The following is a 27,116-nucleotide window of genomic DNA, read 5'->3' as shown; positions in this document are numbered from 1 at the left end:
ACCGCTTAAGCCACTTTCAAGGACACTTGACTGAATTAAAAAAAAATATATATATTTAAACTGCGTGCATAATGTTTATACATATATTCTCAACATGCATAATGCATTCTTTTTTTCCGTTGCATAATGTATTCTAATTTGTAGGAAATTGGTGAATATTGGTAATAGTCTAATAGATATCAATCAGAAAGAAAAGAAAAAAACTGAAAGCAGTGGCGCCACTTGCGAAGTTAACTTTGGAGATGGAGCACTGAGGACTACAGCTGGACACGAGCACGAGCAGTGGGGCTGCAGCTGCTAAGTGCTGGCTGGCCCAAATGGGTCAAAACCTTTCCTCATATAACGGTCCAATATATGACCGTTACATGTAATATAGTAATTATATTTTCTTCTCAAAAATATACTTTTCGAAAGCTCCTTTTCATTTACCAAATATTCGAACTTTTGTGGTTTGCAAATATACGAAATTCGATTTTCAGAACCTTCAATATTCGTAATAGAACTATAGAACGTTGTTATACGCTCCATGAGTTTTTTTTTTTTTTTTGGAATTACAATAATTTTGTATAGTATATGAACAATTTATTGGGCTATTTCACAATTCAATAAAAAAATTTGGATAGATTTGGATGTAATCATCAGTTAAATAATAAAAAAATAAAATAATAATAAGTCGTTATATGGTCAAAATAATTCAATAAATCAAAAAAATGATGTAAGCAAACTTAGTCCATAAGCTACATTTGCACTTTACCTCGACAATACTTTTAGTCCCTTCAATCAAGTGCGTTGGTTAATTTTATACTGTATTTAGTAAGTGAATACTGAATACTATATCCTTTGCCCCCACACTCATGTCACTAATACACACCACTTTATTGGTCTCTAGTCTCTAGACTAATCTGGTTATATGTGATGTGCCCATCACTAATTCTAATTCAATAACTTACGTAAGAAATATCACCCTACAAATCAACATTAATATCTAAAATTTGTATTAATGTATAGGTAACTATTGCTAAAAGCCTAAAACCATTCCTTTGCTATAGGAAATGAGAACAAAGAACAGACAAAAAACAATTTCACTTAAAATATTAATGGCTCTGATGCTTTGGACCTTTGGTATTGTTTTTTTTTCTGGTAAATCAAGTGGCCATTACTAGCTCGAGTCCAGAATCTACGTTCCTATGATGGTCAGTCAAGTGGCCGCTACTTGAATTCAGAATCTACGTTCCTAATTTCCTATAATGGATAAAGATATCGTAATGAATATCGTACTTTCTTATATTACATAAAGTATTTTTGGTATGATTGATTAGGCTTGGAGATTTTTTTTAAAAAAAAATTATTTTCTATTAGTATCTACAGCCATATTGAAAATAAATAAATAATTATCAAACTAGAATTTAAGAGGTGTACGTAGCCTTGCAAGTAGATTATCGAAAACTCAAATTGGTTCACAATCATATTTTACATGTTGGAAACAAATATAATAAAAAAAACATAATTCGACAACCTTATATAGAAAACTCAGAACTACAAAGAAAGGTTTTGTAATTCACATCACTAACAAGAAATCCATGACATTTTTTTATAACGTCATTCATACAACACAAGGACGACATATTACAATTTTTATTAGTGAAGTGAATTACAAAAAACGTAAGCGAAAACACGTCACATGAAATAACTAAAAATATCTACATATTATATGGTATGTGATTGTAAATGATGTGTAAGATTATCGGGACAAGTTCGTGGAAAGTACTGTAAACAATTAGATATGTCATTAACAAAATGTAATCTAGAATTCTTGATTGACTTTCGTAGCTTAAAACAATCATTCCTTTCTAATTTGATAATTTATATTCTCATACTGAAAATTAGAATATCCTTATGAATTCCACCAGTAACTTTCAAAACTTATCAAACATTAAAACCCTAAAAAAAAAGAGTAATTTAAACATGATACATCAAGTATTTATTACACACATAAATTTTTACACGTAACAGATAATTAGTTCCATGGTCATCGTGATATTATGTGACGAGAATGTAAATTAAAAAAATTCGGGTGGATTAAACCGGACCCATTCCGCCATCACTCTCCATAAATCCGAACCGTCCATCTAAGTTAGCGTAAATCTAACGGCGGATATCGAATCATACGCTACTTCCCTCCCTATATAAATTGAGAACAATGATGGTGAAGCGTGTACCGTACACACATACCCATACGAACCACTCACAATCGTTAAAAAGAGAGAGTAATTAAAAAGCTTCAAGTTCGGATCGGAAAAAGATGGTTTCGTGGATGTTGACGATCAAGGCGGTGCTACTCTCTAGCGGCGTCGCCTCCGTTGTTATGTTACTTAAAGTCTCTGTACCTGTAGCTGTTGATTTCTCCGTGTCGCAAGCTCCGATCTTATGGAGCTCCTTGTTATCGTGGCTGAAACCGCCGTATCTCTACGTCGTGACAAACGGAATCATCATCACTATTGTTGCTTCTTCTAAGTATTACCGAAGCCACCATGACCGTCATGAAGAAGAAGATGAGATCGCTGTATACGGTGGCGGCGGTGGTGGTGGTTATAAGATCCAGACGGCGGAGCTGAGTGTGACTCAACATCAAGCTTCTCCTCGGGTGTTGGAGGTTAAGGATATGGATACCGGTGCGCATTTCGGTTTCGTTGTGGCGAATCCGGAGGCGGAGGAGCTGGAATTGAAGGCGGTTACGGCGGTTGAGGAGAAGGAGGAGGAGATTACAGATGCGACTGCGCCGGAGACGGAGGAGGAGGGTGAAATTAAGGAGGAGCTTAAGAGTGTGATTATGGTGGAGAATTCAGATCTCGTTGAATCCGATTTCGTACCGCCGCCGAATGTTCATCAGAATCGTCTTCCGCCGAGGATGATCGAATCGGAGAATCTTCCTCCGACGATTGAGAAGCCTCCGGTTGCTTCAAGGATCGGTCATCGGATGAAAGCAAGTCAAGAAGGTACTGATTTGATTCTTTCACTTAAAAAAAAAAAGAAAAAAAAAACAGAGGAAGAAGATGATGACGTCATGTTAAACCAGAAAAAAAAAACGGTTAGGTAGATTGAAAATTCAAAACTGGCGTCTAGAACACGCGTCGGTGGACCGAAGGGTAAATTCGTAAATTAATCTTTTTTGTTTTGTTGGTTTAACTCAGGTGGGAGAGCTTTGAGAGTGACGAAGCCGAAGAAGGGGAACGAGACGTTGGAGAACACGTGGAAGATGATAACGGAAGAGAAGAGTAAGTTATACAGGAGATCTGATACGTTTGGCCGTGAAGATTCCGGCGGTGATGGTATTGACGGCGAGGCGAAACCGGTTTATAAGAAATCGGAGACGTTTAGGGACAGGACTAATTATTACCAGTCGTTAGAGACGGCGAAGATGAGGAAAGAGCCGTCGCTGAGTCAGGACGAGTTGAATCGGCGAGTGGAAGCGTTTATAAAGAAGATTAATGAGGAGATGAAGTTGCAGAGAATGGAGTCGCTCAGACAGTACAAAGAGATAACTAGCCGTGGGGTTTAGGCGTTTAGCTTTCTTCTTCTTTTTTTACTGCTTTTTTTTTTACTTCGTTTAAATTTTTTTATTGGCTTTTTTATACACAGTAAAATTAGGAAAAAAAATAGAAAAAGAAGATTAGTTAGGTGTCAAAAAAAAAATTACAGTGAAAGAAAAAAAATTTGTTGATTAAATTTGTGAAGCTTGAGGTTTTTTATAGTCAATGCTTTGAAGGGTTTTTTTTTCTTTTTCTTTTTGGGGTGCATGTGTGTATAATTTTACTAAGCTGTAAATTTGGTTTGTAAATATTAATGTGTTGGTTTTACAAGAAAAAATATATATACTTGGTTGTTATTGTATTATGCCAAAGCCATGCCAACCCAAGTTTTGCTATTTTTGCTATGATTGTTCTACGCAATTTGTCCATATGAATGGGAACATTAGTCATTTCTCTTATTTCTTTATAGACATGTGAACATTTTTAATTTATATTTAACGTGGCAATATAAATCTTTGGACAAATTTTATAAAAGTTCAATTTGGATTTAAATTATTTAATTGGTTGTGTACTTGTATTGCAGTACCACGCGCGTAAATTGTGGTAAGGTTTCTTGTAAATTACTAGTACTTTTGAAGAAGAGCTTGTTAAAGTGTAAACACTTTATTTCGGGGAAACGAGCTATTTCCCTCCGAGAACTATCATATCTCGCTGGATGGAGCCCGAACTTGAGCCACAATCTATATAGTTATGTAAACTATGACCAATCTCTATGTTCCCCTAAATTAAAAGTTCTACACCTATATCCCCATGAAAAAAAAGTTCTATATCTATTTACACCTAGATCTGGTTATGTGACGGTTTACTATTTGCTTAACCGTCTAACGAATAGCCTAAACCAAAATTGACCAGATTAAACCTGATTTCTTGTCAGCCTTGGTCCAGTTGTGCTAATTTGGATCAAACGATAAACTATATATATGGGACAGTTAATGTTTTAAGTAAAAAAAAAATGACAGAATCATATATATAAAAACATATGGTAAAAAAAGTCTGTACAACAAATCTGAATTCAGTATCTCCTATCTTCTTCTTTTTCATTTTTTTTGTTTATTTCAATGCACAGAACAATCATAGAATACAGAGGACGACGAAGAAAACAAATTCTAAAAGTCTGTAAAAATCTTAACAGAAGAAAAAAAAATGGAGAGAAAGAAGAAAGAATTTAATTTTTTTTTCTCCAGTGAATGAAGGAGAGAGATGAGAGAATTTACCAGCTGAGACTGAGACTGAGAGAGAGAGACTATATAATATGTAAAACAGAGATCATCAATCATCAATCATCAGCGTGAGTTGTAGTGTCCATACAAATCATAAGGTGCCCAAAGAGTATCAAGTGGACAAGGCCGTCTGGAATCGGGACACGAGGAGTGTTTCAGGATCGAGTGCACGGCGGCGACCGAGCCACGGAGATACTCGAAATCGAGAGTAATGGCGACGTGGACCAAGGAAGGGTTGCAGACGCCGGAATCGATGTCGGCGGCGGGGCAATCGGCGGCATTGCGGAAGACGGGAGCTTTTCTGAAGGAGAACCTATGGGTCTGTGGATTGGAGGTTGGTAAGCGGAGGTAGGCGTCGAGATGAGAGGATCTGATGGCTTCAGCTGGAGGAAAAGATTGGAGAGAAGGAGAGAGGACGATGATGACCAAAGCGGCGGAGAATAAACCGGAGAATCTCATTATCCAAAGCATCTTCCTGAGGAGGAGGAGGAGGAGGAGATTAATATTGATACGTTTCTTCTTCTCTTCTTGGATTTGAAATCAAACCACCGATGGGCGGCGAAAGAGGAGGAGGCGATAGAAGACCGGACCAAGGCTGACAAGAAATCAGGTTTAATCTGGTCAATTTTGGTTTAGGCTATTTGTTAGACGGTTAAGCAAATAGTAAACCGTCACATAACCAGGTCTAGGTGTAAATAGATATATAACTTTTTTTTCATGGGGATATAGGTGTAGAACTTTTAATTTGAGGGGACATAGAGATTGGTCATAGTTTACATAGCTATATAGATTGTGGCTCAAGTTTGGGCTCCATCCAGCAAGATATGATAGTTCTTGGGGGAAATAGCTCGTTTCCCCCTTTATTTCATTAACTTCAAACTAAGTTGTCACAATCGTGCATATCTAAACTAATATACCGACTAACTTCCGTCTCTAACTAACTTTCATGATCTATAGGCTTTATAGGAAACAATGAAAAAATGTTTAAATCTGATGAAAGATTGTGTAACCACATTGTCGTCTCACGTATTAGCCATGTTTCGGTATTCAACTTCAGAAGAGGAGGATGCGAGAGATTGTCTTTAATTTGGACTTCGAAGAAACAATGGAAGAACCAATAAATATACAATAGCTATCCTATACCTCTCCTTGTTATCCATTTATTGTTTTGTATCTTTATTATTCTCTTCATTTGAATATCCAATAATTCACCATATTTTTCTTTAATATGATATAAACTACTTGTGTAAGCAATGCTATTGATCAATCCTAATAATACTTTGCAAAGCATAAAGATAAGTCTAACAAATACATATATCCGGCAATATAATGAACCCCCATACACATTGATTTTAGTTAGGTAAATCTCGTATACTCATGTATTTGAATATATGAATTCTTTTCCATTATATTATAGCATCATAACTATCATTTGAGATGTATTTGTTCAGTGAATCTCCTCTAGCATTATGATAGAGAACATCTTTCTAACAATTAAACTATGATATAATTATGTATAGGATAATGTTATTTTTGTTGTCACAACCATTCGACATTTTTCTAAAATAAATATACAATGAATTTTCAAAGATTTGAACTTGTTTATAATTTGGACAGTCTTCTTAGAAAATATACAAGCATTTAAACGACCAAAAATTAAAGAAAAATACTAGAGGTGCATACGAAAAATCATTTTCATGGAATACGGTGGGTGAACCAAATACACTTTGTAGACAGGTGGGGTTTGTTTGTGAATAGATTTTCTTTCTCAATTAGACTTTTCATAGAATAAAAACACAAAACAAAGGTCCCAAAGAAGTTTTTATATCGTTGAAAACAAAATTCAACTCCCATCAACTATAATTTCGAAAACAATATGAATATATGATAAAAGATAATACGACAATTAGTGGTGGTGTATCATGCATGTACAAGAACACCAACCACTAAACTACTCATATATGGAAAATTAGTTGGAATGACTCTAACATAAGTTAAATGGTTATAATTATATAATACTTTGGAAAATTAGTTGGATTGAAAATTCAAATACTTATAAATAGAAAACAAAGTTTGTTTCTAAAAGTAAGTAAGATGATAGTTGAGGAACTTAATGGCACTTTCTGTTATGTCTACGTGAAGTGGGAAAATTATGAATTATCTATCGACACACACATCTGTTGTCTGCAATAAAGTCATTTTTGGGTTTGTATTTGCCAAATTGCAGTAAGACCATCATGAGAATGGACCGACCAGATTCGGGTTATTTCTAAGAGAGTATGACTTTTGAGATAGAGACATGAGTCATTTATTCCTTTTCCTTGTTTAATATATATATATATATATATATATATTTTAAATTTTTTCTATCTTTTTTATCCAACAAATTATTTTATTTTCTTTTTCAAGTATATATTTATTTTTCCTTATTAGTTACTTTAAATTCTGAAATGGTATCATGAATTCATGTATCTTCATATTCTCTCTCAATATATTTCTTGATCTTGTAATTTTAGAGCAGAATATCTAGCTTGTTCATCGAGATTTTTGTTTTCTATTTTGTTTTTTTTTGTAAATTCTATTCCTTTTGCTAGGGCTACCAATCATAGAATTAATGTCCACTGAACCAATAAAACCATAAACCTATACCAAACTAATAAAAAAAGAATTCTACAAAACCAATTAAAAACCAAACCATAAACTCGAGTTGCAAAAAGTCAAGTTCGTCTATTCATATAATGCTGACTTTATTTCAACTATCACCCAACTCCTCCTCCAAACCAATCAAATGCACTTTGTAGCTATATAATTCCCTTAACAACTAGATAATCCTTTACATATAACGAAACATATAAAACCTTTTTCTCTATAAATAAACACTTCTCTTTTCTTCACGAACCACTGAATCAAGAAAACCAAATCCAACTCCTACACAAAAGAATGATTACAAAACTCAGTCTCCTCTTCCTGATTTTGCTTCTCACACTTACACTCTCCCACTCACGCCCCACTCGACCCGAATCATCAACAGGATCCTACTCGGATCAGCTCAAGAAAAACTCCAAAGGTAATAATAACAAGAATGACAAGGGCTATGGATCATCTGGGGGATACTTTGGACCTGGAACCGAACCAGGAACCGGTTTTGGTTTACCGGGTTTCAGTGGCAAAGATTGGGGAAACATTGGTGGAGGATACGGCGGTGGTTACGGCGGACCTAGTGGCGGATATAGCAAAGGTGGTGTGGTGAGACCAACGGTGGTGTGTAAAGAGAAAGGTCACTGTCACATGAAGAAGCTGACTTGTCCCGCGAAGTGTTTCAAGTCTTTTAGCCGTTCTGGCAAAGGATACGGTGGAGGTGGTGGAGGCGGTGGTTGCACCATTGATTGTAAGAAGAAGTGTGTGGCTTATTGTTGAAAATGTGAATGTCGTGGTAAATGTTTATTTATATAAATATATTCTTATATAGTCTTTTCAATCTTACTTGATTTGGTGTGTTTTGATTTATCTTACAATAAATGATATATCATATGGTTGGTTACTTTAACCAAAAATGTTCCTTGCTCAGAAAGACAGAAACTATTTTAACTGTAGAGACTCTGTAGTAAACATCAGTGGATACAAAACTTTATTTTCAGACTAATCTCTATGACATGTAAAAAACTAATCCAAGATTATAGAAATGTTAAATAGCCACTAGCCAATAATGTGATATAGAAACACAAACGCAACACATAAAGACGGGTTCTCATAAAGACTAATAATCCCAAAATGGTATGAATCTGAACTCTCACTTTTGAACAAACAAATTTACATGAGATAAAGGTACAAGGAAAAATTGAATCTTTTTTTTTTTTGGTTTACAGCAGAGAGGGAGAGAGAGAGAAAGGCAGAATCTGAAAAATGAAAGTAACGGTGAAGATTAGGTACACAACCAATAATTTTACAAGGAGAGCTCTCAAACAGCGGCTCTCAAAGCTCCTCTTGCCGCTTCCCGTCTCATTTGATCTTGTTTCCCGCTGCCTCGGAAGTACATGTATACTTGCTGCTCAAACAAAACGAATCCATCACAAAATCAAAATGTTAAGAAAACGATTACAGATGTATAAAACCATGTTCAAAGACTAATATTAATACTAGACTGATGAGAGTAGAAAGTAGACCTGAATAACCCATATGCTAACCACTGATTCGAGACAGAAAAATCCAAATCCAATGAAGTAGAATATCTGTAAATAGAACACAAGTCAGATTATTTATCCATATGATCAGATCATGTTTCAGGCTTTTGATCTTAGAACTGTTTTTAAGATCCTTGAAGATCATCAGAGAGCTTACCCCAACAATTGCTTGACCGCTTAAGACATCTATTGCAGGTAAGATCCCACTGTTACAAGAAAGAAAAATCGATTATAAAATAAAGTTAGAGAATTTTCCAAACAATGATAACAACTACTTATGCAGCTATTATTTAGTGGAGTATGCCAGTAACAGGTACCAGAATGGTTATCAAGATTTCGAACATAAAGATTACCAAACACAGTGACAAGATCAATCTTCAATCGTTAAGAGAGTTCTGTAAAAAAGAAACTTACGCAAGAGATTTTCCTTTGAAGACGACAGGTGGAGCAACAGCAGCAAAGACGCAGAAAGCAATGTGGAGCTGCAGCAAGAACAAGGTGTCAGAACTAATTTTTTTATATCAAGCATAAATGTAAGAAAAAAACCATAGAAGTTATATTCATCGCTCACCATGTAGAACAAGAAAAACCATCCAAAGCTCAATGCACTATCAGTTCTGCAAACATTCAACAGAAACGTGATAAACTCAGTAATATAATATTCTGAACAACAAATCCAGACTTTGAAAGTAGAAGAATCCAAGTAAGAACCTGAAGGCACGGTAGAGTGGCCGATACCATAACACATAGCCTCCTGGGACACCCGCTATGAAGTAAATTACAGCAAGAAGCCATATCGTCACTCCTGCAATACATAAAACCAAACTCTTGTTAAAACCAAGACATATCAGTTAAGAAATCCTAGAGGAGAACGAGCAAACTTTGAAATAGACTTAAAAACAAACCTTCTCCTTTGATCCAAGCTGTAGTAACGGCAATGATATTCCAGAAAAGACAAAGAACCAAACCTGCCAAACATGAATTACATGTGTGTCAAATAAATGAATAAAGAAGTAACGAGTATAGAAACAAATTTGAGCCCTTAGATTTGAATACAAATGCAGGAAAGAGTAAGTAATTGCATCAAATGGAAATTGTTAACTTAGGAAAAAAAAAAGATGTACCCAAATACGTTGCAAAAGTAACATATTGTAGTCTTTGGAGATGAACTGGAATTTCATTTGCAATGTCATGGTGTATAATAGGGAAGAAAGGCGGCCAGTTTTTCACTTCGATAACAATTCCAGCTGCATAGAGAGAACCACAAAATTAATGACTTCGATAGAGAAAAAACATATCTAAGTTAAAACAGTTAACAACAAGTTCAAATCATCAAGGACACAGCTAGGAAACAAAGAAAGGCTTGAAAAGAGTATCTTGTAGTACCTCGTGCAGCAGCATCTTCTTTCCGTTTGAGATCCTACATAGAACCGAAAATAAAACATTCAAATGAATAACAACAACACCGTTTCTAGGTAATGCAAATTTCAAAAGGTTTGAAAATGTAAACAAGGAAGCAATCATGTCTGCGCACATCGAAACCATTGCAAAGAGCTATCTGAAGACTACAATTCTTTAAAACAAGAGTCAAACTCTCCAGTCCTCTTAACTCATAGAGCTTTAACAAAACCACAAAAAGATCAAATGAAGGAGAAGGCTTATAGTGGATAAGTCAATGCTTTATCTTTTAACTAAAGATAGCAGTCAATATACCTGCTCCCGTCTTCTTAGCTCAGCTTCTTTGGCTTGAAGTTCTTTCTCTTTCTTCTTCAAATCCTGGATTCCCAACAAGTCACAAAACGTTAATCACACTACTAACTCCTAGATCCACCACCTAATCACCAAAAAAAACACATATAATAAAAATCTGTAACCAACCTGTGTACCACCACCAGGTCTGTCAAGAGGAATGTCTACTGTACGACCATAATCGAAACCAACAGGCTCCGGAGGCAAAGGCGAAAGTCTCGAATTCGATGCAGGCGGAACACCTTTAGGATTCTAAAACAACATAATTGGATTCACAAGCATCACAAATCAGTTCAGAGAAAAGCATAACAAACCTCAAGAACAACACTTGATTAATCAATCTACCAAAAACGTATAGATTTCGATACAAAGGTAGAAACTTTATCAAATCTTTCATTACAAAATCTCTTAAAAACCTCAATTTCTTTGAACCCAGTTCCAGATTCTATCAAATCAACAGCAGAAACTTAAACCCTAAGTAAAAAAACCTAATGATTTTTTTACAAGATTCAAATCCGAAAACCCCATAGATTGAAGAGCGATTCAAGTTATAGTTTTGATGAGTTAAAAACTCAAAAGTCAAAAAAAGCTTACAGCGAAAGGATTGACTTCTTCTTCTTCAGCGAAAGGGTTTGGATCATAACGATTAGCCATGGCTATGGAAGATTAAATCTTCAGACGATTCAACGTGCTAGATAGATAGATATCTGAAGAAGAAGACGAAGAAGAAGAAAAAGACTTTAGAAATCGATCTAAGATCTTGAGCACGGACCGAGGATAGACGAACGTTGAAGACAAAGCTTATAAGCAGACATTTATTAATTACACAAAAGCGTGTCTTATTAAATTAGTAAATAATATATTTTGTGTTTATATTGTTAAATGTTAATCATCTGTAATCTGATCTGATTTTATTTTTTAATCTTCCTTAGTACTTTACACTTATTCTTTTTTAAAATACTTTACACTTAATATTTCCATATTCTATTAGTTGTAAAACTAATTTATTTTATTAGTTGTAAAATTTATTTATTTTATTAGTTGTAAATTAATTTATTTTATTAATTAATGTCAATCAGAAACGTAAGCAAACATTAAGTATTAGCCTTTTATATATATATTAAAAAAAGAAATTATTCAACGACTCAAGTTTCAAATAATTTGAATTTTCTAATGAGTACATAGGAAGAATTGAAATTGTCCTTCTTCGGGTCAATGATCTTGTCTGCTTCTACGAACGTTTGAAAAGTCCATCACAAAATGTTTTTTTTTTTAAGAAAATCGATATTAGTTGTCTTTTAATTAATAGAGAAATATAGAAAACACAGTTCAATTTTTAATAAGAATTATTACAAAACCTTTAAATTTTGCTGTCTTTGCCTTATATATGTTTTTTTTCCAATATGAAAATGATGGAGAGAACCTTTAGTGTTTTTTTTTTTAAACCGACTTTTTTCCAAGAAAACATGCTAAAATAATTGGAATTAATCAAAGATGGAGAGAGACCAAACCACATCTAAAGAAGCAGACCATGAAGAACTACACTAATCAAAGAGAATAAAATGATCAAACTATTGACTTATCACTTATATATAACAATGAGAGCCAAAAAAAAAAACAAAAACTTTTCTATATTTAATCTGAGTAGAAACTGTATGTGTTTTTTTTCTTTTTTATGTTGTAGTCTCTTCAGCTTTCCTCTGCACTAAACTTGGAATGACACTACTTCTTTTTAATCTCCGGTTGTTACCATTTCGATTCCGAGTCGATGAAGACCGGTCCACCCAGTTTTTGTCTTCTGCAACCGCTTGGTTCCACCGTTCTTTGAAAGTTCGAAGCTCCCATGTTGATTGTCTCCGTATCTGTTCAAGAAAACACACACAAATTACACTCCTGGCTCTACGGACAAAGCAGTCTCGTCATCGGGAAATAAACTCACCTCTGTTCTTGAATCAAAAGTCGGAGAACCTCGTTTCTGTTTACAAAAGGTGACCAAAGTTGTGAAATTTTCTGTTTATCTTACAGTCAAGAAATGAGGAACTGAATGTTAAAGATAGTGCTTACCCGAGTCACTCCGCTGCGAGCTGAGTTCTGTAATTAGGAAGAGAGATTATTCAGTATTTGGTATTTTACAAGGAGAAATATGGAGGGGGAAGTAGAGTATTTGACCTTCTTATCAGGATCACCACTTCCACCTAGTGTTTGAATGCCTTGATGAAAGATATATTCGCTATCGACAATGCCTACTCTCTTGCTACGGTCACCCTATAACAACATTTAAAACCGATTCATCTAGAGAATGCAATCAGGTCGCACTGCTAATAATGAATGCTAGCGCTGTTGTGAGGTCTTAAAGAGGAAGAAAACAAGAAATGGGGACTTTACCTGAGCACAGTACCCAAGTTTCATATCCATTCCCCACCCATGAACCAGATCATTCTGCAAACCGCAAATAATCAACAAGAAGTTGAATGCAATTTCATTATAAGTAAACAGATTATCTTGTGTATGAATGTTCATCTTGTAAAATTACTTGTATTAGATTCCAAGTGCAAAACCAGGCGGATCTTGAAAACACTGGAGCCATTCCTTCAACAAATCTGGAAAAAGAGAGAAACAATGACATTAGTGTCTGTGTCTTGGTATATAGAGAAGTCTTATATTGTTATGTTACTTAAGAAATTTTACCCGGTGCAGGGAGGCCCTTCGCTAGCATTTGAGCACTTCATATTGCCCCTACTGTCGTAAACTCGTCTGCGGTTTTTGTAACCATTAAATAGTAAGTACTAGAAAACACATATTTTCAAGAGAAGAAGTCCTTAAACAAATGGTTCACAGGAGCTCACCTATGAAATGTTTTGGTTCTAGACCGGACTGTAAGTCTATGGTGAACTTCAGTTGAATTTGGGTGCAAGGCCGGTTGAGATATCTCCAGCCCCGCTGATTTAACTATCCTCAGGTACCTGCAGAGAGACTTGTTTAGGAAAGGCACTCAAATATTATACCATTATGGGTTGTAACTTTACAAGTGAAGGGGAAAATGAAAATAAACCTTTGTGGGTTGAAGTTCTCCACTCCAAGATCTTCGTCCCAAAGAAAAACATAATCATAAGTGGAGACGATATCAGGATGGAGAAATCGTTTTGCGAACCACCTGAGTAAGATCAAAGTTTTTAAACAAAACCATTGTTTAGAAAGCTTATACAAACTATGACTATATAGTCAAATCTTAATAAATTTTATATCAGATACATGTTATACCATTTTGTCTGGTTATGTGCAACTATGTGTATGGCTTTTGAGCTCCACTCTAGATCCCACCATTGATCCATGTTTCCGTCATAATGAAATAGAATTACAGTGAAATTTGCCGGTAGGAACTGAATACAACAAACTAATAACATTAGAACAGATACTCGCATAACCTGCCTTGTTTATACACTGACATATATAGACAAAGCATGCTTACCTTCTTTACAACAGCGTCAACATTATCCTTTTGCTTAAGTCCTACTGGCATTGCCAACAAGTTACGGTTGGTCAATTCGCCGCTCTATTTGTAAGACAACAACAGAGATCAGAAAACTCCTCTAGCAGCAAATATACTTGATTCCTCTATCAAAATTTAACCTTACAGAAAAATCTAACCTTTGACCTCAAACTACTACTTGACCAAAGTGGCTTTAACTCCAAATCTGATCTAGGTTGCATGATACCAAAAGGCAAGCCTTTCAACTTTTCACTGACCGGTTCAGATTCCTGAACAAGATCGCATCACGGAATAAGAAACCCACACATCAACTTTAGACCAGCAAAATGCATCAAACATTAGAAAACAAAGAGATTCAAAATCTTACCTTAGCCATCTCAAATGGATAATCTGTTTCTTCTATCTAAGTAAAGCATATACCAAACAAAAGAGTTATATATCAAAACATTAAAAACTCCTTTTTTGAAAGAAATCAAAACGAGCTCTTCCACAATACCTCTGTCTGTTCATATTGGATATTAGTGGTCTTATACCAAAAGATCAAAAGTACTGTACACATGAGTGCCATAACCGGCTTCATCTTCCACGATGATTTACCCTGCAAATTTCCACCATTCCCACATCAAAATCAAAAGCCTCACTAACCGGGGTATCACAATGTGAAGTAACCAAGATCTATAGAGCAAAAAAAGAAAAGCTTTACCCCATCTTGAGCATTGTTTCTTCTCTTAACAAGTGACTTCCATGATTTAATAGACGGTAAACCATGTTCCATAATCTATTTACCGAGCTACCAAAAGCATTAAAATCCAAACACAAATTCATCAATCTCCAGATAAAAAGAAAAGAAAATTCGAAATCTTTAAGCAGTCACAAAAACTCACCAAAGCCACCGTCTTTGTGTTCTTCCCTTCACAAGAACAGAGAATCAAACAAACCAATTCAAACCTTCACCAAAACCTCAGTTTCTCTATATAAACCTGATCTACGCACATGCAAGAATGTCTCTTTCTGAGAAATCTACACGAGAAACACAAGAATCAGACGTCCATATAGCAAAATAAAAATCGAAACTTTATAATCTAATACCAAAAAAAAGGAGATATTTTTCTCCGGAACAATGATAGATTATAAAGAAGATAATAAAAAAGCTTGAAAGAAACACACAAAGATGGCTCCTTTCAGAGTATACATACTCACACTCCCAGATACAGACGAACACAATCTGGGCCACTGTGAAAGCGAAACGGCTAAGGAAGGATTCGTATTAATAAAAAGACAAAGCGTTTTTAAAATTGGAATTATAAATTTTCTTGGATTTTTGTTTTTGCTTCTCCAGATCTAGGGAAAGTAAATACTTAGTAATGATATGAAATTAAAAAAGAGAAAGAAGAAAAAAAGTTAGATTTGGTTACACATTAATTACCAAATTAATAAGGTTATATTTAGGAAGAAATCTGGTCACACGAACTGTTCAACAATTTAAAATGGCGGTGTAATAACTTTCAAAGATGGGATCTTTTAATTAAGCCATGAGACAACACAACAAAGAAACAGAGTAAAGAAGAGAGAAAAAAAAAACACAAACCTTAAAAGCTTAAAGAGAAGTAATCTGAAACTTGAAGTCACTGTAATGAAGCAAACCCAGTTGGTAAATGGAAACCAAGAAGATACGTTTAGAGAGAGAGAGTAAAGTGTGTTCACTTTAAAAGCTGAGATTTTTTTACCAAAACCAGTTTCTAGAAATCGATCGAAACCAAACCCAACAACAATGTTCTCTACTACTACGCGGAATCGGAAAAAAAAACAAAAAAAAAAGCTATGGTGGAGTGATTCGTGTCATCTGCTGAATCCATCTCTCTCTCTCTCTTCCTAAAAAATAATAATTTAATTTAATTTTTTTTAATTAAGTTGGATTCTGCGACCAAATACGAGAATTAGAGGAATAATATTTTTATTATTTATAACGAAATAAATGTATTTTCCATGTTTTGCGATTTATCCTCAATTATTAGTTTACAACAACTTTCAATAAGAAACAGAACACAAGTGTGTGAGTGTGTGTTTGTGGTTTGCAACTAAAGCAACTCCAAATCCAAAGCCAACCAATAAAGTTTTCTACTTCCTCGGGTTGTTCAACTAGAACATGACTTATTACTTATAGGCTAGCTCCATTCCGATTGGCTTTTGTTTTTTCACGTTTGTCCAAAGTTTGTTAACTCAGAGATGCTAAATCCTAAACCGGATTACACCGTCCTTGGCCTTATTATATTAAATTGATTAAATACACCGATGGTCGATGGAACTTAGTTTACATCCATGCTATGATCACCTGATTCTCTATATATGTATCAGATCTGACCATTTCTGGTAAGATTAATTGAAATTATTCGTTTGAATCAAGATAGTTCTTCCTAACGAATAAATGAGCACATCGAATAAGTAATAACTATTAGGATTCACTAAATTACATTTTATCCAAAATTAGTTGTAAATTATCTTGGAGAAGCTTAGAGCTTAAGGATATCTATTAACTATTTTTAAAACAAATCAATCACAAATATTGACCAAATTTTTTTAAAAGGTAAAATTTATAAAATCCATTAATTACAAATATATTCAAAGACTAATAATTTTAAAAAAATTTATATGATTGACCATTGCTTGCATGTTGTAGATAGAAATGGTTTCTTATTACATGAGAGATTGGATAATAGAAACAACATCGAAGAGATCTGAAGATGATCAGTGGGTGATGGGCATGACATGGACCCCAAGCTGATGAATCATGTTACTTGCTTTTCCATGGAAACCAATGATTTTGGAGCCTTCTTTCTCGAGTAGAAAGCATGAGCTGCATTCGAATCCAAATGATATAGAAGTTCGTTTGTTAGTCTTAAACCTAAGCATGGTTATAACTTCCACTTCGGTTCCAATTCTTTTATCATAACAACCCTCCACCGATGTGATGTATTCAGCCGGATACTCAAGCTCCAACTGTGCCAGCGAAACAAAAAGTACCAAGCAAACATGTAAAGATCATTAAAAAAAGCAATCAACGATCATTATACATACCTCTTTGACTTCAAGTGGTGTTTTGTTTCCATGATCGTCTCCAATAACCATCCGAGTGTCCTTGTTGTAAACAAACTTGAGGAATGCGATACCATTTTCACATTGTCCTATATATATCTTTCTAACACCATCGTAAACACCATCATCCCAAGAAGCTCCTCGATAACAACCTTGTGCTTCTAGTGTCTCCCCAGCTCGAGGAAGAAGCAAGGGTGAAAAATATGCCCCAATAGAAGCAAGAGAATTACAAAAAGTCCACCCATGAAACCCAACCAAAGCGCAATCTTTGGTCTCTAACACAAATTGGGTCCCAATCATGTTTCCAAATGTCGGAGAGGTTCTTCCTTTCGATGTTTTAAAAACCAATGAAGAAACGCCCACACCTGCAGTACTAAAAAAGCTTTTCAAAGTCCCCTTCACAGATGTGATAAATTCATTTGGATAGTCGACTTCAAACTGCAGTAGAATAATAAGTAGAATAAGACTTCTTCTAAGTGACTAATCAAGTTAGATAATATACGTATATATGCGACGAGTATGAGTTAGTTATTCAGGAACTGAGTCTACGACCTCTTCAACTAGTGACGTGTCCCATCCATGCTGACGTTTTACAACTGTGTGACCATTGTCGTAGTCAAACGTGATACACCCTACACGGTTTTGATAATAACCAACTTGAACTTTTCTTATGCCGCAGAAAACACCATCATCCCAGTAACGGCCACCATTACCACCGTGCAAGACTGATTTACTAACAGAAACAATGGAGAAATATGCTCCAAGAGAAATGAGGTTCTTCTCAACATGTCCATGAAACCCAATGATTTTCTTTCCCTTGTTTGCAAGTGAAAACTTCTTACCCTTATTATTATATCCTAGCAGCTCAGAAGTTTTTGTGTTAGTTTTAAATTGAAGTGCTTGAATGACATTAGATTTGTCGTCGTAGTAACCCTCAACAGATTCAAGATATTCATTGTTAAGACTGTCAATCTCGATCTGCATTAAAACGAAATTAGAAACAAATATTACTTAAAGTCAGTCAATTATTGTTCACATGAAATAATTAGGCTGTATAAAAGCGGATCGGAGGAAACCTAAAAACCAAACATTCCAATTCCAAATATGCATTGTTAAACCGTCACCATTAATATATTGTAAGACATACCGTATGTGTGAAACCTCTATCCCAAACACCAAAGAGTTTTCCCCTTTTTAGTTGTCCACTCTTCACATATTCCAAATGGATGGTCTGAATGCCCTCAGAACCACCTCGTACATATATCTTGGAAACACCATCATGGTCCGATCCATCATCCCACTTATTGCCTCCGGGTCTGCCTATCGCTTCCATCATTTCGGCCATTTCCAAAATTTCAACTATTATAAATCTTTATATACATGTATTATGTCTTCTACATACGAATCTTTCTTATAATATGACAATGGTGAAAATAAAGAAATCATTTAGAAGAGTGCAGGCCAAGAAGAGCGTGCGTTGACAAAGCGAATGAAGAAGACCAAGGGAGAGAGAGAGAGAGACTCAAATCATAGTTGGAATTAGAAAATTAACTAAAAAAATCTCTTACTATTTCATCCAAATGGAAGCCAAGTAGCCAACCAGAGCAGAACCTTTGCTCCCTTTAATAAGTACCTTTCTATCTGGTGTCCTTCAAGGAATTCAATTCAAAACTAACATCAGGACTTTCGAGCTGATGGGATATGATAAAATTAAGAAGTTTTCACTTGCAGACCGATGTATTACCCCTTGACCGAAAGTGAAAACTTGGTAAAATCATCATATCCCCAACTAGTTCATAAACACTGAAGTTGGTTTTGAATTGAAGTCCTTGAATGAAACCGGATATATGCAATGCAGCATCATCGTGACGTGATCATCAACCTCAACAGATTCAAGATGTTTGTTGTTGATTGAGATGGTTAACAAAACATAAAAAAAAAAAAAAAAAAAAAATCAAGGGAGCTTGATTTTAGTATGAACTTCCAAGACATACATTATACATACCGTATTACCGTACAATATATATAGATCGAGTTACGCATTCCAGCTGTCCACACTTGTTGACATAAAAAGCCATAAGTGGGATGATGGATCCGACCTTGATGGTGTTTTCGATCCACCTCTTACATATCTTCATTCATGGTTAGATCCATCATCTCACGTATGGCTTTTCTTCGAATCAGAATCATAATAATAACATTTTCCGCAAGTGTCTACATGCGTATCCAATTTCAGTATCTTCATTCAAAAGCATATTGTTAAATATGTATGCTTCAATCTAAAAGGTTCTGACGGTGAAGCGGACTTACGAACTGAATCTCTGTGAGTCCGTTGATCCCAAGATCGATCGAAGAAACCCTAAGGTCTCACTGTTGTCGACGAAGAAAGGATCTGGATCGGGAACGTCCCGAGTCCTATAAAGGAAAGCAAGCAGTGCTTTCGTCGTGTCATTAAAAACGACGTAGTTACTTAATGCCTTATAAATATTAATGGGCCGGATTGGGCTTCCCGCGCAGGACAGAGAATCATTATTATCCCGAAAATTAAAACATTTTCGGGATGGGAAAATGTAAAGATGTTTCTAGAACTGACGAAGGAAGATGGGAAAACACAAAACGGCAACGTTTTCTCAAAATTAAATAAATATCAATCATAAGCCCAGTAGTCCATTAATAGTAGGCCCATATAATGCGGGATTTGTCCATTAAAACTGAGCCCAGAAAAGGAAAAGGAAATAAAGTAAGTAGAATAGGAAAAGGAAACCTATTTGTGATATCGTGACCGACATTTACAGTAGAACCTCTATAAATTAATATTCGGTAAATTAATAACCTCTATAAATTAATAAATTTCTCCAGTCCCAACTTGAGACTAGTGTAATTTTGGACATTATTCGATAAAATAATAAATTAATAACTTTTTAAAAAATCCCATGTAAAAATATGGTCCCATCAATATCATAAATTAATAATCAAATAAACTAGTATATATATATATATATATATATATATATATCTAAGAATATCTAGTGAAATATGAATCTATTGTTGTTTATTTGTTTTTGAATTTGCATTCTTGTTGGAGAGCATCTCTAATCTTTCTGACTGCATCAAAAACTTCTGGTGTTGTCTTCTTAAATCGCATCCAAAAATTGTAGAGAGTTCTTGACGCGATAATTGCTTCCTTACGTGTAACTGGTTCTAAAGATATCGTCATATCTTCTTTAACTTCATCATCAACTTGAAAAATAGTAGCAGCAATTTCTTCTAAACTCTGAATTTCTGATAAAATAATCATCTTCATAAATTAATAATTATTAATTTCTCGATAAATTAAAACCTCTATAAATTAATAAAATTTCATGGTCTCACCCTTATTAATTTATAGAAGTTCTACTGTATCTATAAATAATGCCTCCACTGTTTCTTTCTTACTTGGACTCTCCACTCTTTCTTCGTATTTGTTTCTCTTTCGTTTGTGTATTCTTCGGCGAGTCTTCTCTTTCTCTGATTTTGGATTTCAAAACCGATGATTATCTAGGGTTCCGTTCCTACGCAGTTTGTGAATTATTCTTCTAGGGTTTGGTCTGTAGGTTTTTTTTAATCTCTTCGCTTTGTTATTCTTCTTCTTAACTAACGCGTCTCTGATCTGATTTATTTGTTTCTTCGTCTCTTGCAGGTTTGTTTTGAAAGCAAGTTTATAAATCTGATCATCGCTCCCCCCGGCCTCTGAATTCCTACTTGTGAATTCTTCTTCTTCTAGGGTTTGGTCTCTCTCTCAATCCAATTGCATCGAAGCTTTGGTATTCTTCTTCTTATAGGGTTTGGTAATCTCTCTCTCTCTCTCTCTCTCAATTCATGCCTCCTACTTGTGGAATTCTCCTTCTAGGGTTTGATTATTAATGATGTGAAACTTTTACTCTTCGCTCTGTTTATTATTATTTTTTTTTGCTTTGGTTCCCTAAGTTTCTTCTTCGTCTTGCAGGTGTGTGTTTTTGGAAGCAAATTTATGATTCCAATCATTATCGCTCGCCCACGCTTCTGAATTTTCACTCCTAAGTCCTACGGTTTGATTTCTTAATCTTATTTTTTTTTTTAAATCCTGTCTCTTCTGTTGTTAGTAGCTTTGTGGTGGATGGTGCTATGTATGATTTCGCTGACTCTCTTTTTTTTTAATTGTTTCCTTCTCTGCTTCCGTTATATAGCTGCTTCTGAATTTTCACTTTGGGTTTCTATAAATTGAATTACACGTCGTTTAATTAATTGTCGTGTTTGTTTTGTTGATTTAAATTTGTGGACTATATGCTATGATTGATCTCTGATTTGCTTTGATTGATCGTTTTCAAGCTTTGAATTGATGGTTTTTTAGGGTTTATATCTTCTGTTTGTGTGTGTGTGTGTATTCTTTATACGACTCTAGAAGGTTTCATTAGTTTGTGAAATTGTTAGAAGAGTGTTACATGTTCACTTCCTAATTTTCACTTTTGGTTCTGTGGTTTTTTTTCCTTCTTCTAATTTACATGTTGATATTTACTTGTCCTTTTTCTTATTTCAGGTTTTGGACAATGCTTTGATTAATCATTGATGGCTTTGAATGATCATCCTCACTCCTCAGGCGTTCTCATGGGTTCCTTGCTCTTAACACATCTCTTTTATCTGTTTCTGAATTTTCACTTTGGTTATGTGTTTTTTTTTTCTCTTCTGATTAGCATGTTCATATTTTTCAGGTTAAAATATGGCTTGGAGACAACGCAGCATCTCTTTTATCTGTGTCTGAATTTTCACTATGTTCTCTCTCGGTTCCTAGTTTTAAGAATGCTAACTGTTACTAAGGTTTGTTCAATTTTGACACCCAAAACCTTTTGTACTTGAATGAATATGTTTGTTTGTAACATAACTCTGCTGTTTTGTATTTGCAGGGTCTCAGTCTGATTTTGGAAACCAATTATTTGTTTTAAGGTGCAGAGCATACTTCAGATCTTTCTTTATCTTAAGATATGTCTTGTGAATAATGTTTTCAAGTATTCTGATGATGATTTCATTTTGCAGCTTGCTTATGGAGCGACGTGGTTATGGGGAAAGGTACATTTGATCATTACAACATGATGACAAAGTATAATGTCTTCTCTCTTATCTTCGAAGGAATTTACTTACTTTCGGTATTTTTTTTTGTAACATAACTCTGCTTTTTTTTTGTCTTTGCAGGTCTCCATCTCATTTTGGAACCCAATTATTTGATTTAAGGTGCAGAGCATACTTCAGATCTTAAATTTGTAACTTTATCTCGTGAATACTTCATTCTACATGTACTGTAGGGTAGTTTTTTTTATGAGAAGGTTTATTTGAGCTTTGAAATTGTTGGAAACAAACTTACATGTTTACTTCTGAATTTTCACTTTCAGGTTAAAATATGGCTTGGAGACGAGGCAGGAGATCACTACTATTATGTTATCTCTCGGTTCCAAGTATGCAGAATGGCAACTGTTACTAAGGTTTGTTCAATTTTGACACCCACAACCTTTTGTACTTGAATGATTCTCACATTGGTTACAAATATTTTGATCATTTTTTTTTCAGATCCCAAATCATGAGGGGCTATAAAGATTTCTACTTAAGCTCTAGAAGCTTCTTATCGACAGCAGTCTTCCTGATATGTATGCCACAACGCATCTTCTGTCTTTTCATAGATTCAATTATACTTACTTCCAATGTTTGTTTGTAACATAACTCTGCTTTGTTTTGTCTTTGCAGGTCTCCGTCTCATTTTGGAAACCAATAATTTGTTTCAAGGTGCAGAGCATACTTCAGATCTTTGATTGAAACTTTATCTTAAGATATGTCTTGTGAATAATGTTTTCAAGTATTTTGATGATGATTTCATTTTGCAGCTTGCTTATGGAGCGACGTGGTTCTGGAGAAAGGTACATTTGATCATTACAACATGATGACAAAGTATAATGTCTTCTCTCTTTTTTTTTCGAATGAATTTACATACTTTCGATATGTTTATTTTTATCATAAATCTGCTTTGTTTTGTCTTTGCAGGTCTCAGTCTGATTCTGGAAACAAATTATTGGTTTAAGGTGCAGCATACTTCAAATCTTTGATAGAAACTTTATTTTAATATATGTCTTGTAAATAATGTTTTTCTGATGATGATTTCAGTTTGCAGCTTGCTTATGGACCGACGTGGTTATGAGGGAGAGTACATTAAATCATTACAACTGTCGATGCTGGTAAAGTAAAATGTCTTGGTGGACCAGAACGTGATGGAAGTGTTGCAATTGTTGATGCAGTTTCACCTCTTGGAGGAGACTTTTCAGATCCTGTGACTTCTGCACCCGTAGTATTATGCAGGTAAATTATGTCGTTCATGGCTGCTTCCCTATCTTTGGTTCCCTAAGTTTCTACTTCGTCTTGCAGGTGTGTTTTGGAAGCAAATTTATGATTCCAATCATTGACGCTCGCCCACGCTTGTGATTTTTAACTCCCAAGTCCTACGGTTTGATTTCTAAATCTTATTTTTTAAAAGTTGTCTCTTCTGTTGTTAGTAGCTTTGTGGTGGATGGTGCTATCTACGATTTCGCTGACTCTCTTTTTTTTTAAAATTGTTGTAGCTTGTGGAGCTATGGTCGATCGGTGGTTTGCTCTCTCTCTCTCTCTCTCTCTCTCTCTCTCTCTCTCTCTCTCTCTCTCTCTCTCTCCTCTCTCCCTCTCTCCCTCTCTCTCTCTCCCTCTCTCCCTCTCTCCCTCTCTCTCTCTCTCTCTCTCTCCCTCTCTCCCTCTCTCCCTCTCTCCCTCTCTCCCTCTCTCTCTCTCTCTCTCTCTCTCTCTCTCTCTCTCTCTCTCCCTCTCTCCCTCTCTCTCTCTCTCTCTCCCTCTCTCCCTCTCTCTCTCTCTCTCTCTCTCTCTCTCTCTCTCTCTCTCTCTCTCTCTCTCTCTCTCTCTCTCTTTTTCTGAAATTTTGTCACTCGTTTCCTCCTCTGCTTCGTTATAATAGCTGCTTCTGAATTTTCACTTTGAGTTTCTGTAATTGAATTACATGTCATTTTTAATGGTCGTGTTTGTTTTGTTGATTTAAATTTGTGGACTATATGCTATGATTGATCTCTGATTTGCTTTGATTGATCGTTTTCAAGCTTTGAATTGATGGTTTTTAGGGTTTATATCTTCTGTTTGTGTCTGTGTATTCTTTATACGACTCTAGAAGGTTTCATTAGTTTGTGAAATTGTTAGAACAGTGTTACATGTTCACTTCCTAACATTCACTTTTGGTTCTGTGGTTTTTTTCCTTCTTCTAATTTACATGTTTTGTACTTGTCCTTTTTCTTATTTCAGGTTTTGGACGATGCTTTGAATGATCATCCTCACTCCTCAGGCGTTCTCATGGGTTCCTTGCTCTTAACACATCTCTTTTATCTGTTTCTGAATTTTCACTTTGGTTATGTGGTTTTTTTTTCTTCTGATTTGCATGTTCATATCTCTTTTATCTGTGTCTGAATTTTCACTATGTTCTCTCTCGGTTCCTAGTTTTAAGAATGCTAACTGTTACTAAGGTTTGTTCAATTTTGACACCCAAAACCTTTTGTACTTGAATGAATATGTTTGTTTGTAACATAGCTCTGCTTTGTTTTGTCTTTGCATGTCTCAGTCTGATTTTGGAAACGAATGACTTGTTTTAAGGTGCAGAGCATACTTCAGATCTTTGATTGAAACTTTATCTTAAGATATGTCTTGTGAATAATGTTTTCACGTATTCTGATGATGATTTCATTTTGCAGCTTGCTTATGGAGCGACGTGGTTCTGGGGAAAGGTACATTTGATCATTACAACATGATGACAAAGTATAATGTCTTCTCTCTTATTTTCGAATGAATTTACTTACTTTCGGTATTTTTGTTTGTAACATAACTCTGCTTTGTTTTGTCTTTGCAGGTCTCAAGTCTGATTTTGGAAACCAATTATTTGTTAAAGGTGCATCATACTTCTTGAATGCAACTTACCCCCTTTACCAGACATACATAGTTCTTCCTCTTTACACTTCTTTTACTTTTTCTCTTTGGTTTTGCTTTTGTTTTGGTCCTTACGTTTATTTATTCGTCTTGCAGGTTTTTCAGAAGCGAATTATTCGTCTTCAGGGCCACAGGTTCCTTGTTCTAAACACATCTCAATTTGCTTCTGAATTTTCACTTTGGTTCTCTGTGATATTTACTTGTCTTTTTTTGTTATTTCAGATTTTGGATGATGCTTTTATCAACCAGTAATGGGTTTGACTGATTGTCCTCGGGCGTTCTCATGGGTTCGTTGCTCTAAACACCTCTCTTCTATTTGTTTCTGTTTTTTCACTTTGGTTCTGTGGTTTTTTTTTCCCTTCTAATTATATATTTATATTTACTTGATGTTTTTGTTAATTCAGGTTTTGGATGATGCTTTTACCAATCGTTGATGGCTTTCACTGATCGTCCTCAAGCGTTCTCATGGGTTCCTTGCTCTAAACACACATCTCTTTTATTTGTTTCTGAATTTTCACTTTGGTTTTGTGTTTCTTTTTCCCTTCTAATTACATGTTTATATTTTTCAGGTTAAAATATGGCTTGGATAAAACGCAGCAGATCACTACTTTGCTTCAGTTTTCAAGGTTTGCTCAAATTCACCTTTTTCCTCATTATAGTTTCCTTGTCTCATAGTCTGGAAATCACATAATCTACTTCATTACCAAAATTACTGGATGATTGTCAGAACGGGGTTGATGCAATTATTCTTTTTTCGTGCTGTATTTATCTGTACTGTCATTTTGACGCCTAACATAACTTATAATTTATTCCATGCCTCAATAGCCAAGAGACTGTTACAATATTTTATTTGAAGGGTCAAATACACTTCTGCCTTTATTGTTTCTAGTATAAATTGACGTTATACGAACAACAGACATTCATAGATATTAACTTTTTCTTAGTGTGTGAATAATAGGCAGGCAGCTTTGTCTGTGGTTTTGGTCTCTGATCTAAGAGGTCCCTTGAGTAGTCCCTCGAACAGCTGTCCTCGAATGGTTTCTATCATAGTAAAATCTGAATCTCCTCTGCCCTGAGAGATTCATCAACCTGTAGAGAACCTCCAGAAGTAAGTGAATCTATGCTAGAGTTTTTTAACCATTTAAAGATTACAAGGAGGGACAACACAAATTCATGTTTCAGACATACCCTTAGAACTCTTAGAACAAGCCCCCAGGAATTGAACCATTTCCCCCACAGTAAGAGCATGACCTTTGAAAGTTCTTTCAAAGTATCCCCAGTGTCTAAACTTGAAGGCTATTGTCAGGCGGTCCTAAGTAGACAGAGAGTATTTCCCATGAGAGAACATGGATATATGTACACAGAGGAAAACAAATTGTCTACTAATGCATACAGCTAGCTTGCAGGTCCAAACATAGCCATTTTTACAGCTTCCAAATGTGATGAATACCAAACACAAAAAAAAAAAGAAATAAAAAAAAGATGAATCTAAGAGAATACATTGAGAAAGAGATTGTAATGAGAAAACCTCGAATGTTTGTCTTAATATGGAAACTGAAAACATTCAAGGAAAGGATATGTTGTGAGTTTATATGTTGAGTTATATATGTTGTGAGTGTTTTAAGCTGTTTCGTTAGTACTCAGATGTTCCGTTAAACAATGTTGGTTTACAATTTAGGAAAAAAACTAAAAAATGAAACAGATGCAAACTCTCGTTTTTAGTTTTGTTTTAGATATTTTCGATTTCAGATTTCTACAGCCCTGAAATCCAAACAAGAAA

The 27,116-nt window shown here is 35.0% G+C and overlaps 6 protein-coding genes across 58 annotated transcripts; 3 read left to right on the top strand and 3 right to left on the bottom strand.

Annotated features, from left to right (window-relative positions):
• The first annotated feature begins 2,072 nt into the window (after positions 1-2,072).
• Positions 2,073-3,776, top strand: LOC104752793 (uncharacterized). The gene is made up of 2 exons (XM_010475034.3): positions 2,073-2,996; positions 3,192-3,776. The coding sequence occupies exons 1-2, from the start codon at positions 2,303-2,305 to the stop codon at positions 3,557-3,559; spliced, it is 1,062 nt and encodes a 353-aa protein (XP_010473336.2). The 5' UTR covers positions 2,073-2,302; the 3' UTR covers positions 3,560-3,776.
• Positions 3,777-7,628: 3,852 nt separating this feature from the next.
• LOC104752792 (uncharacterized) lies at positions 7,629-8,364 on the top strand. Its single transcript, XM_010475033.2, has one exon. The coding sequence runs from the start codon at positions 7,751-7,753 to the stop codon at positions 8,225-8,227; it is 477 nt and encodes a 158-aa protein (XP_010473335.2). The 5' UTR covers positions 7,629-7,750; the 3' UTR covers positions 8,228-8,364.
• A 218-nt stretch (positions 8,365-8,582) lies between these two features.
• On the bottom strand, positions 8,583-11,825 carry LOC104752791 (secretory carrier-associated membrane protein 3). Its single transcript, XM_010475031.3, has 12 exons — positions 11,335-11,825; positions 10,870-10,992; positions 10,705-10,767; positions 10,378-10,411; positions 10,116-10,238; positions 9,897-9,959; positions 9,703-9,796; positions 9,563-9,608; positions 9,406-9,473; positions 9,149-9,197; positions 8,974-9,039; positions 8,583-8,855 (listed from the first exon to the last, which is right to left on the bottom strand). Exons 1-12 carry the CDS (start codon positions 11,392-11,394, stop codon positions 8,769-8,771), a joined length of 876 nt encoding a protein of 291 aa, XP_010473333.2. The 5' UTR covers positions 11,395-11,825; the 3' UTR covers positions 8,583-8,768.
• A 468-nt stretch (positions 11,826-12,293) lies between these two features.
• LOC104752789 (uncharacterized) lies at positions 12,294-16,358 on the bottom strand. Of its 4 annotated transcripts, none has more exons than XM_010475027.3 (17): positions 15,819-16,358; positions 15,115-15,250; positions 14,934-15,020; positions 14,727-14,828; positions 14,598-14,633; positions 14,389-14,499; positions 14,210-14,293; positions 14,002-14,120; positions 13,793-13,894; positions 13,587-13,703; positions 13,429-13,494; positions 13,274-13,340; positions 13,126-13,179; positions 12,910-13,005; positions 12,805-12,831; positions 12,680-12,715; positions 12,294-12,602 (listed from the first exon to the last, which is right to left on the bottom strand). In XM_010475027.3, the coding sequence occupies exons 3-17, from the start codon at positions 15,003-15,005 to the stop codon at positions 12,414-12,416; spliced, it is 1,278 nt and encodes a 425-aa protein (XP_010473329.2). In that variant the 5' UTR covers positions 15,006-15,020; positions 15,115-15,250; positions 15,819-16,358; the 3' UTR covers positions 12,294-12,413. The 4 variants fall into 4 exon arrangements, with proteins under 4 accessions (XP_010473329.2, XP_010473330.2, XP_019093027.2 ...); XM_010475028.3 differs by having other exon boundaries at positions 15,431-16,152; XM_019237482.2 differs by lacking the exon at positions 15,819-16,358 and adding an exon at positions 15,427-15,601.
• Positions 16,359-16,975: 617 nt separating this feature from the next.
• LOC147926088 (jacalin-related lectin 14-like) lies at positions 16,976-18,668 on the bottom strand. The gene is made up of 4 exons (XM_087492861.1): positions 18,471-18,668; positions 17,876-18,301; positions 17,306-17,761; positions 16,976-17,227 (listed from the first exon to the last, which is right to left on the bottom strand). The coding sequence occupies exons 1-4, from the start codon at positions 18,666-18,668 to the stop codon at positions 16,976-16,978; spliced, it is 1,332 nt and encodes a 443-aa protein (XP_087348987.1).
• Positions 18,669-20,736: 2,068 nt separating this feature from the next.
• LOC104752788 (uncharacterized) lies at positions 20,737-26,993 on the top strand. 50 transcript variants are annotated; one of them, XM_087490725.1, is made up of 25 exons: positions 20,746-20,908; positions 21,003-21,150; positions 21,309-21,390; positions 21,879-21,950; positions 22,051-22,156; positions 22,243-22,282; positions 22,373-22,436; positions 22,529-22,567; positions 22,726-22,815; positions 22,901-22,977; positions 23,075-23,113; positions 23,212-23,244; positions 23,369-23,406; positions 23,489-23,680; positions 23,747-23,825; positions 23,941-23,965; positions 24,662-24,713; positions 24,975-25,006; positions 25,105-25,168; positions 25,260-25,298; positions 25,433-25,470; positions 25,559-25,623; positions 25,741-25,805; positions 25,906-25,962; positions 26,295-26,993. In XM_087490725.1, exons 7-14 carry the CDS (start codon positions 22,396-22,398, stop codon positions 23,561-23,563), a joined length of 432 nt encoding a protein of 143 aa, XP_087346851.1. In that variant the 5' UTR covers positions 20,746-20,908; positions 21,003-21,150; positions 21,309-21,390; positions 21,879-21,950; positions 22,051-22,156; positions 22,243-22,282; positions 22,373-22,395; the 3' UTR covers positions 23,564-23,680; positions 23,747-23,825; positions 23,941-23,965; positions 24,662-24,713; positions 24,975-25,006; positions 25,105-25,168; positions 25,260-25,298; positions 25,433-25,470; positions 25,559-25,623; positions 25,741-25,805; positions 25,906-25,962; positions 26,295-26,993. The 50 variants fall into 50 exon arrangements, with proteins under 50 accessions (XP_087346870.1, XP_087346865.1, XP_087346873.1 ...); XM_087490745.1 differs by having other exon boundaries at positions 23,212-23,275; positions 23,496-23,680; XM_087490763.1 differs by having other exon boundaries at positions 20,760-20,908; positions 22,373-22,405; positions 23,212-23,275.
• The last annotated feature ends 123 nt before the right edge of the window (positions 26,994-27,116 follow it).

This window comes from Camelina sativa, chromosome 16 (assembly GCF_030686135.1).
Source record: "Camelina sativa cultivar CO46 ecotype springtype chromosome 16, ASM3068613v1".
Lineage (NCBI taxonomy): Eukaryota > Viridiplantae > Streptophyta > Magnoliopsida > Brassicales > Brassicaceae > Camelina > Camelina sativa.
This window is presented reverse-complemented; position numbering and strand designations above follow the sequence as displayed.

Excerpts from the sequence above, each read along its gene's own strand:
- LOC104752793 (XM_010475034.3), top strand. The coding sequence starts at position 2,303 with ATGGTTTCGTGGATGTTGACGATCAAGGCGGTGCTACTCTCTAGCGGC. Across the intron at positions 2,997-3,191 it reads GATGAAAGCAAGTCAAGAAG|GTGGGAGAGCTTTGAGAGTG; the intron begins GTACTGATTTGA and ends GGTTTAACTCAG.
- LOC104752792 (XM_010475033.2), top strand. The coding sequence starts at position 7,751 with ATGATTACAAAACTCAGTCTCCTCTTCCTGATTTTGCTTCTCACACTT.
- LOC104752791 (XM_010475031.3), bottom strand. The coding sequence starts at position 11,394 with ATGGCTAATCGTTATGATCCAAACCCTTTCGCTGAAGAAGAAGAAGTC. Across the intron at positions 10,993-11,334 it reads AAGAAGTCAATCCTTTCGCT|AATCCTAAAGGTGTTCCGCC; the intron begins GTAAGCTTTTTT and ends ATGTTGTTTTAG. Across the intron at positions 8,856-8,973 it reads TTAGCATATGGGTTATTCAG|CAAGTATACATGTACTTCCG; the intron begins GTCTACTTTCTA and ends TTGTTTGAGCAG.
- LOC104752789 (XM_010475027.3), bottom strand. The coding sequence starts at position 15,005 with ATGGAACATGGTTTACCGTCTATTAAATCATGGAAGTCACTTGTTAAG. Across the intron at positions 14,500-14,597 it reads ATCCATTTGAGATGGCTAAG|GAATCTGAACCGGTCAGTGA; the intron begins GTAAGATTTTGA and ends GATCTTGTTCAG. Across the intron at positions 13,341-13,428 it reads GAAGGGCCTCCCTGCACCGG|ATTTGTTGAAGGAATGGCTC; the intron begins GTAAAATTTCTT and ends CTCTTTTTCCAG.
- LOC147926088 (XM_087492861.1), bottom strand. The coding sequence starts at position 18,668 with ATGGCCGAAATGATGGAAGCGATAGGCAGACCCGGAGGCAATAAGTGG. Across the intron at positions 17,762-17,875 it reads ACACGTCACTAGTTGAAGAG|TTTGAAGTCGACTATCCAAA; the intron begins GTCGTAGACTCA and ends ATTCTACTGCAG. Across the intron at positions 17,228-17,305 it reads CACCACTTGAAGTCAAAGAG|TTGGAGCTTGAGTATCCGGC; the intron begins GTATGTATAATG and ends TCGCTGGCACAG.
- LOC104752788 (XM_087490725.1), top strand. The coding sequence starts at position 22,396 with ATGGGGAAAGGTACATTTGATCATTACAACATGATGACAAA. Across the intron at positions 22,978-23,074 it reads GACAGCAGTCTTCCTGATAT|GTCTCCGTCTCATTTTGGAA; the intron begins GTATGCCACAAC and ends TTGTCTTTGCAG. Across the intron at positions 23,407-23,488 it reads AAACAAATTATTGGTTTAAG|TTTGCAGCTTGCTTATGGAC; the intron begins GTGCAGCATACT and ends TGATGATTTCAG.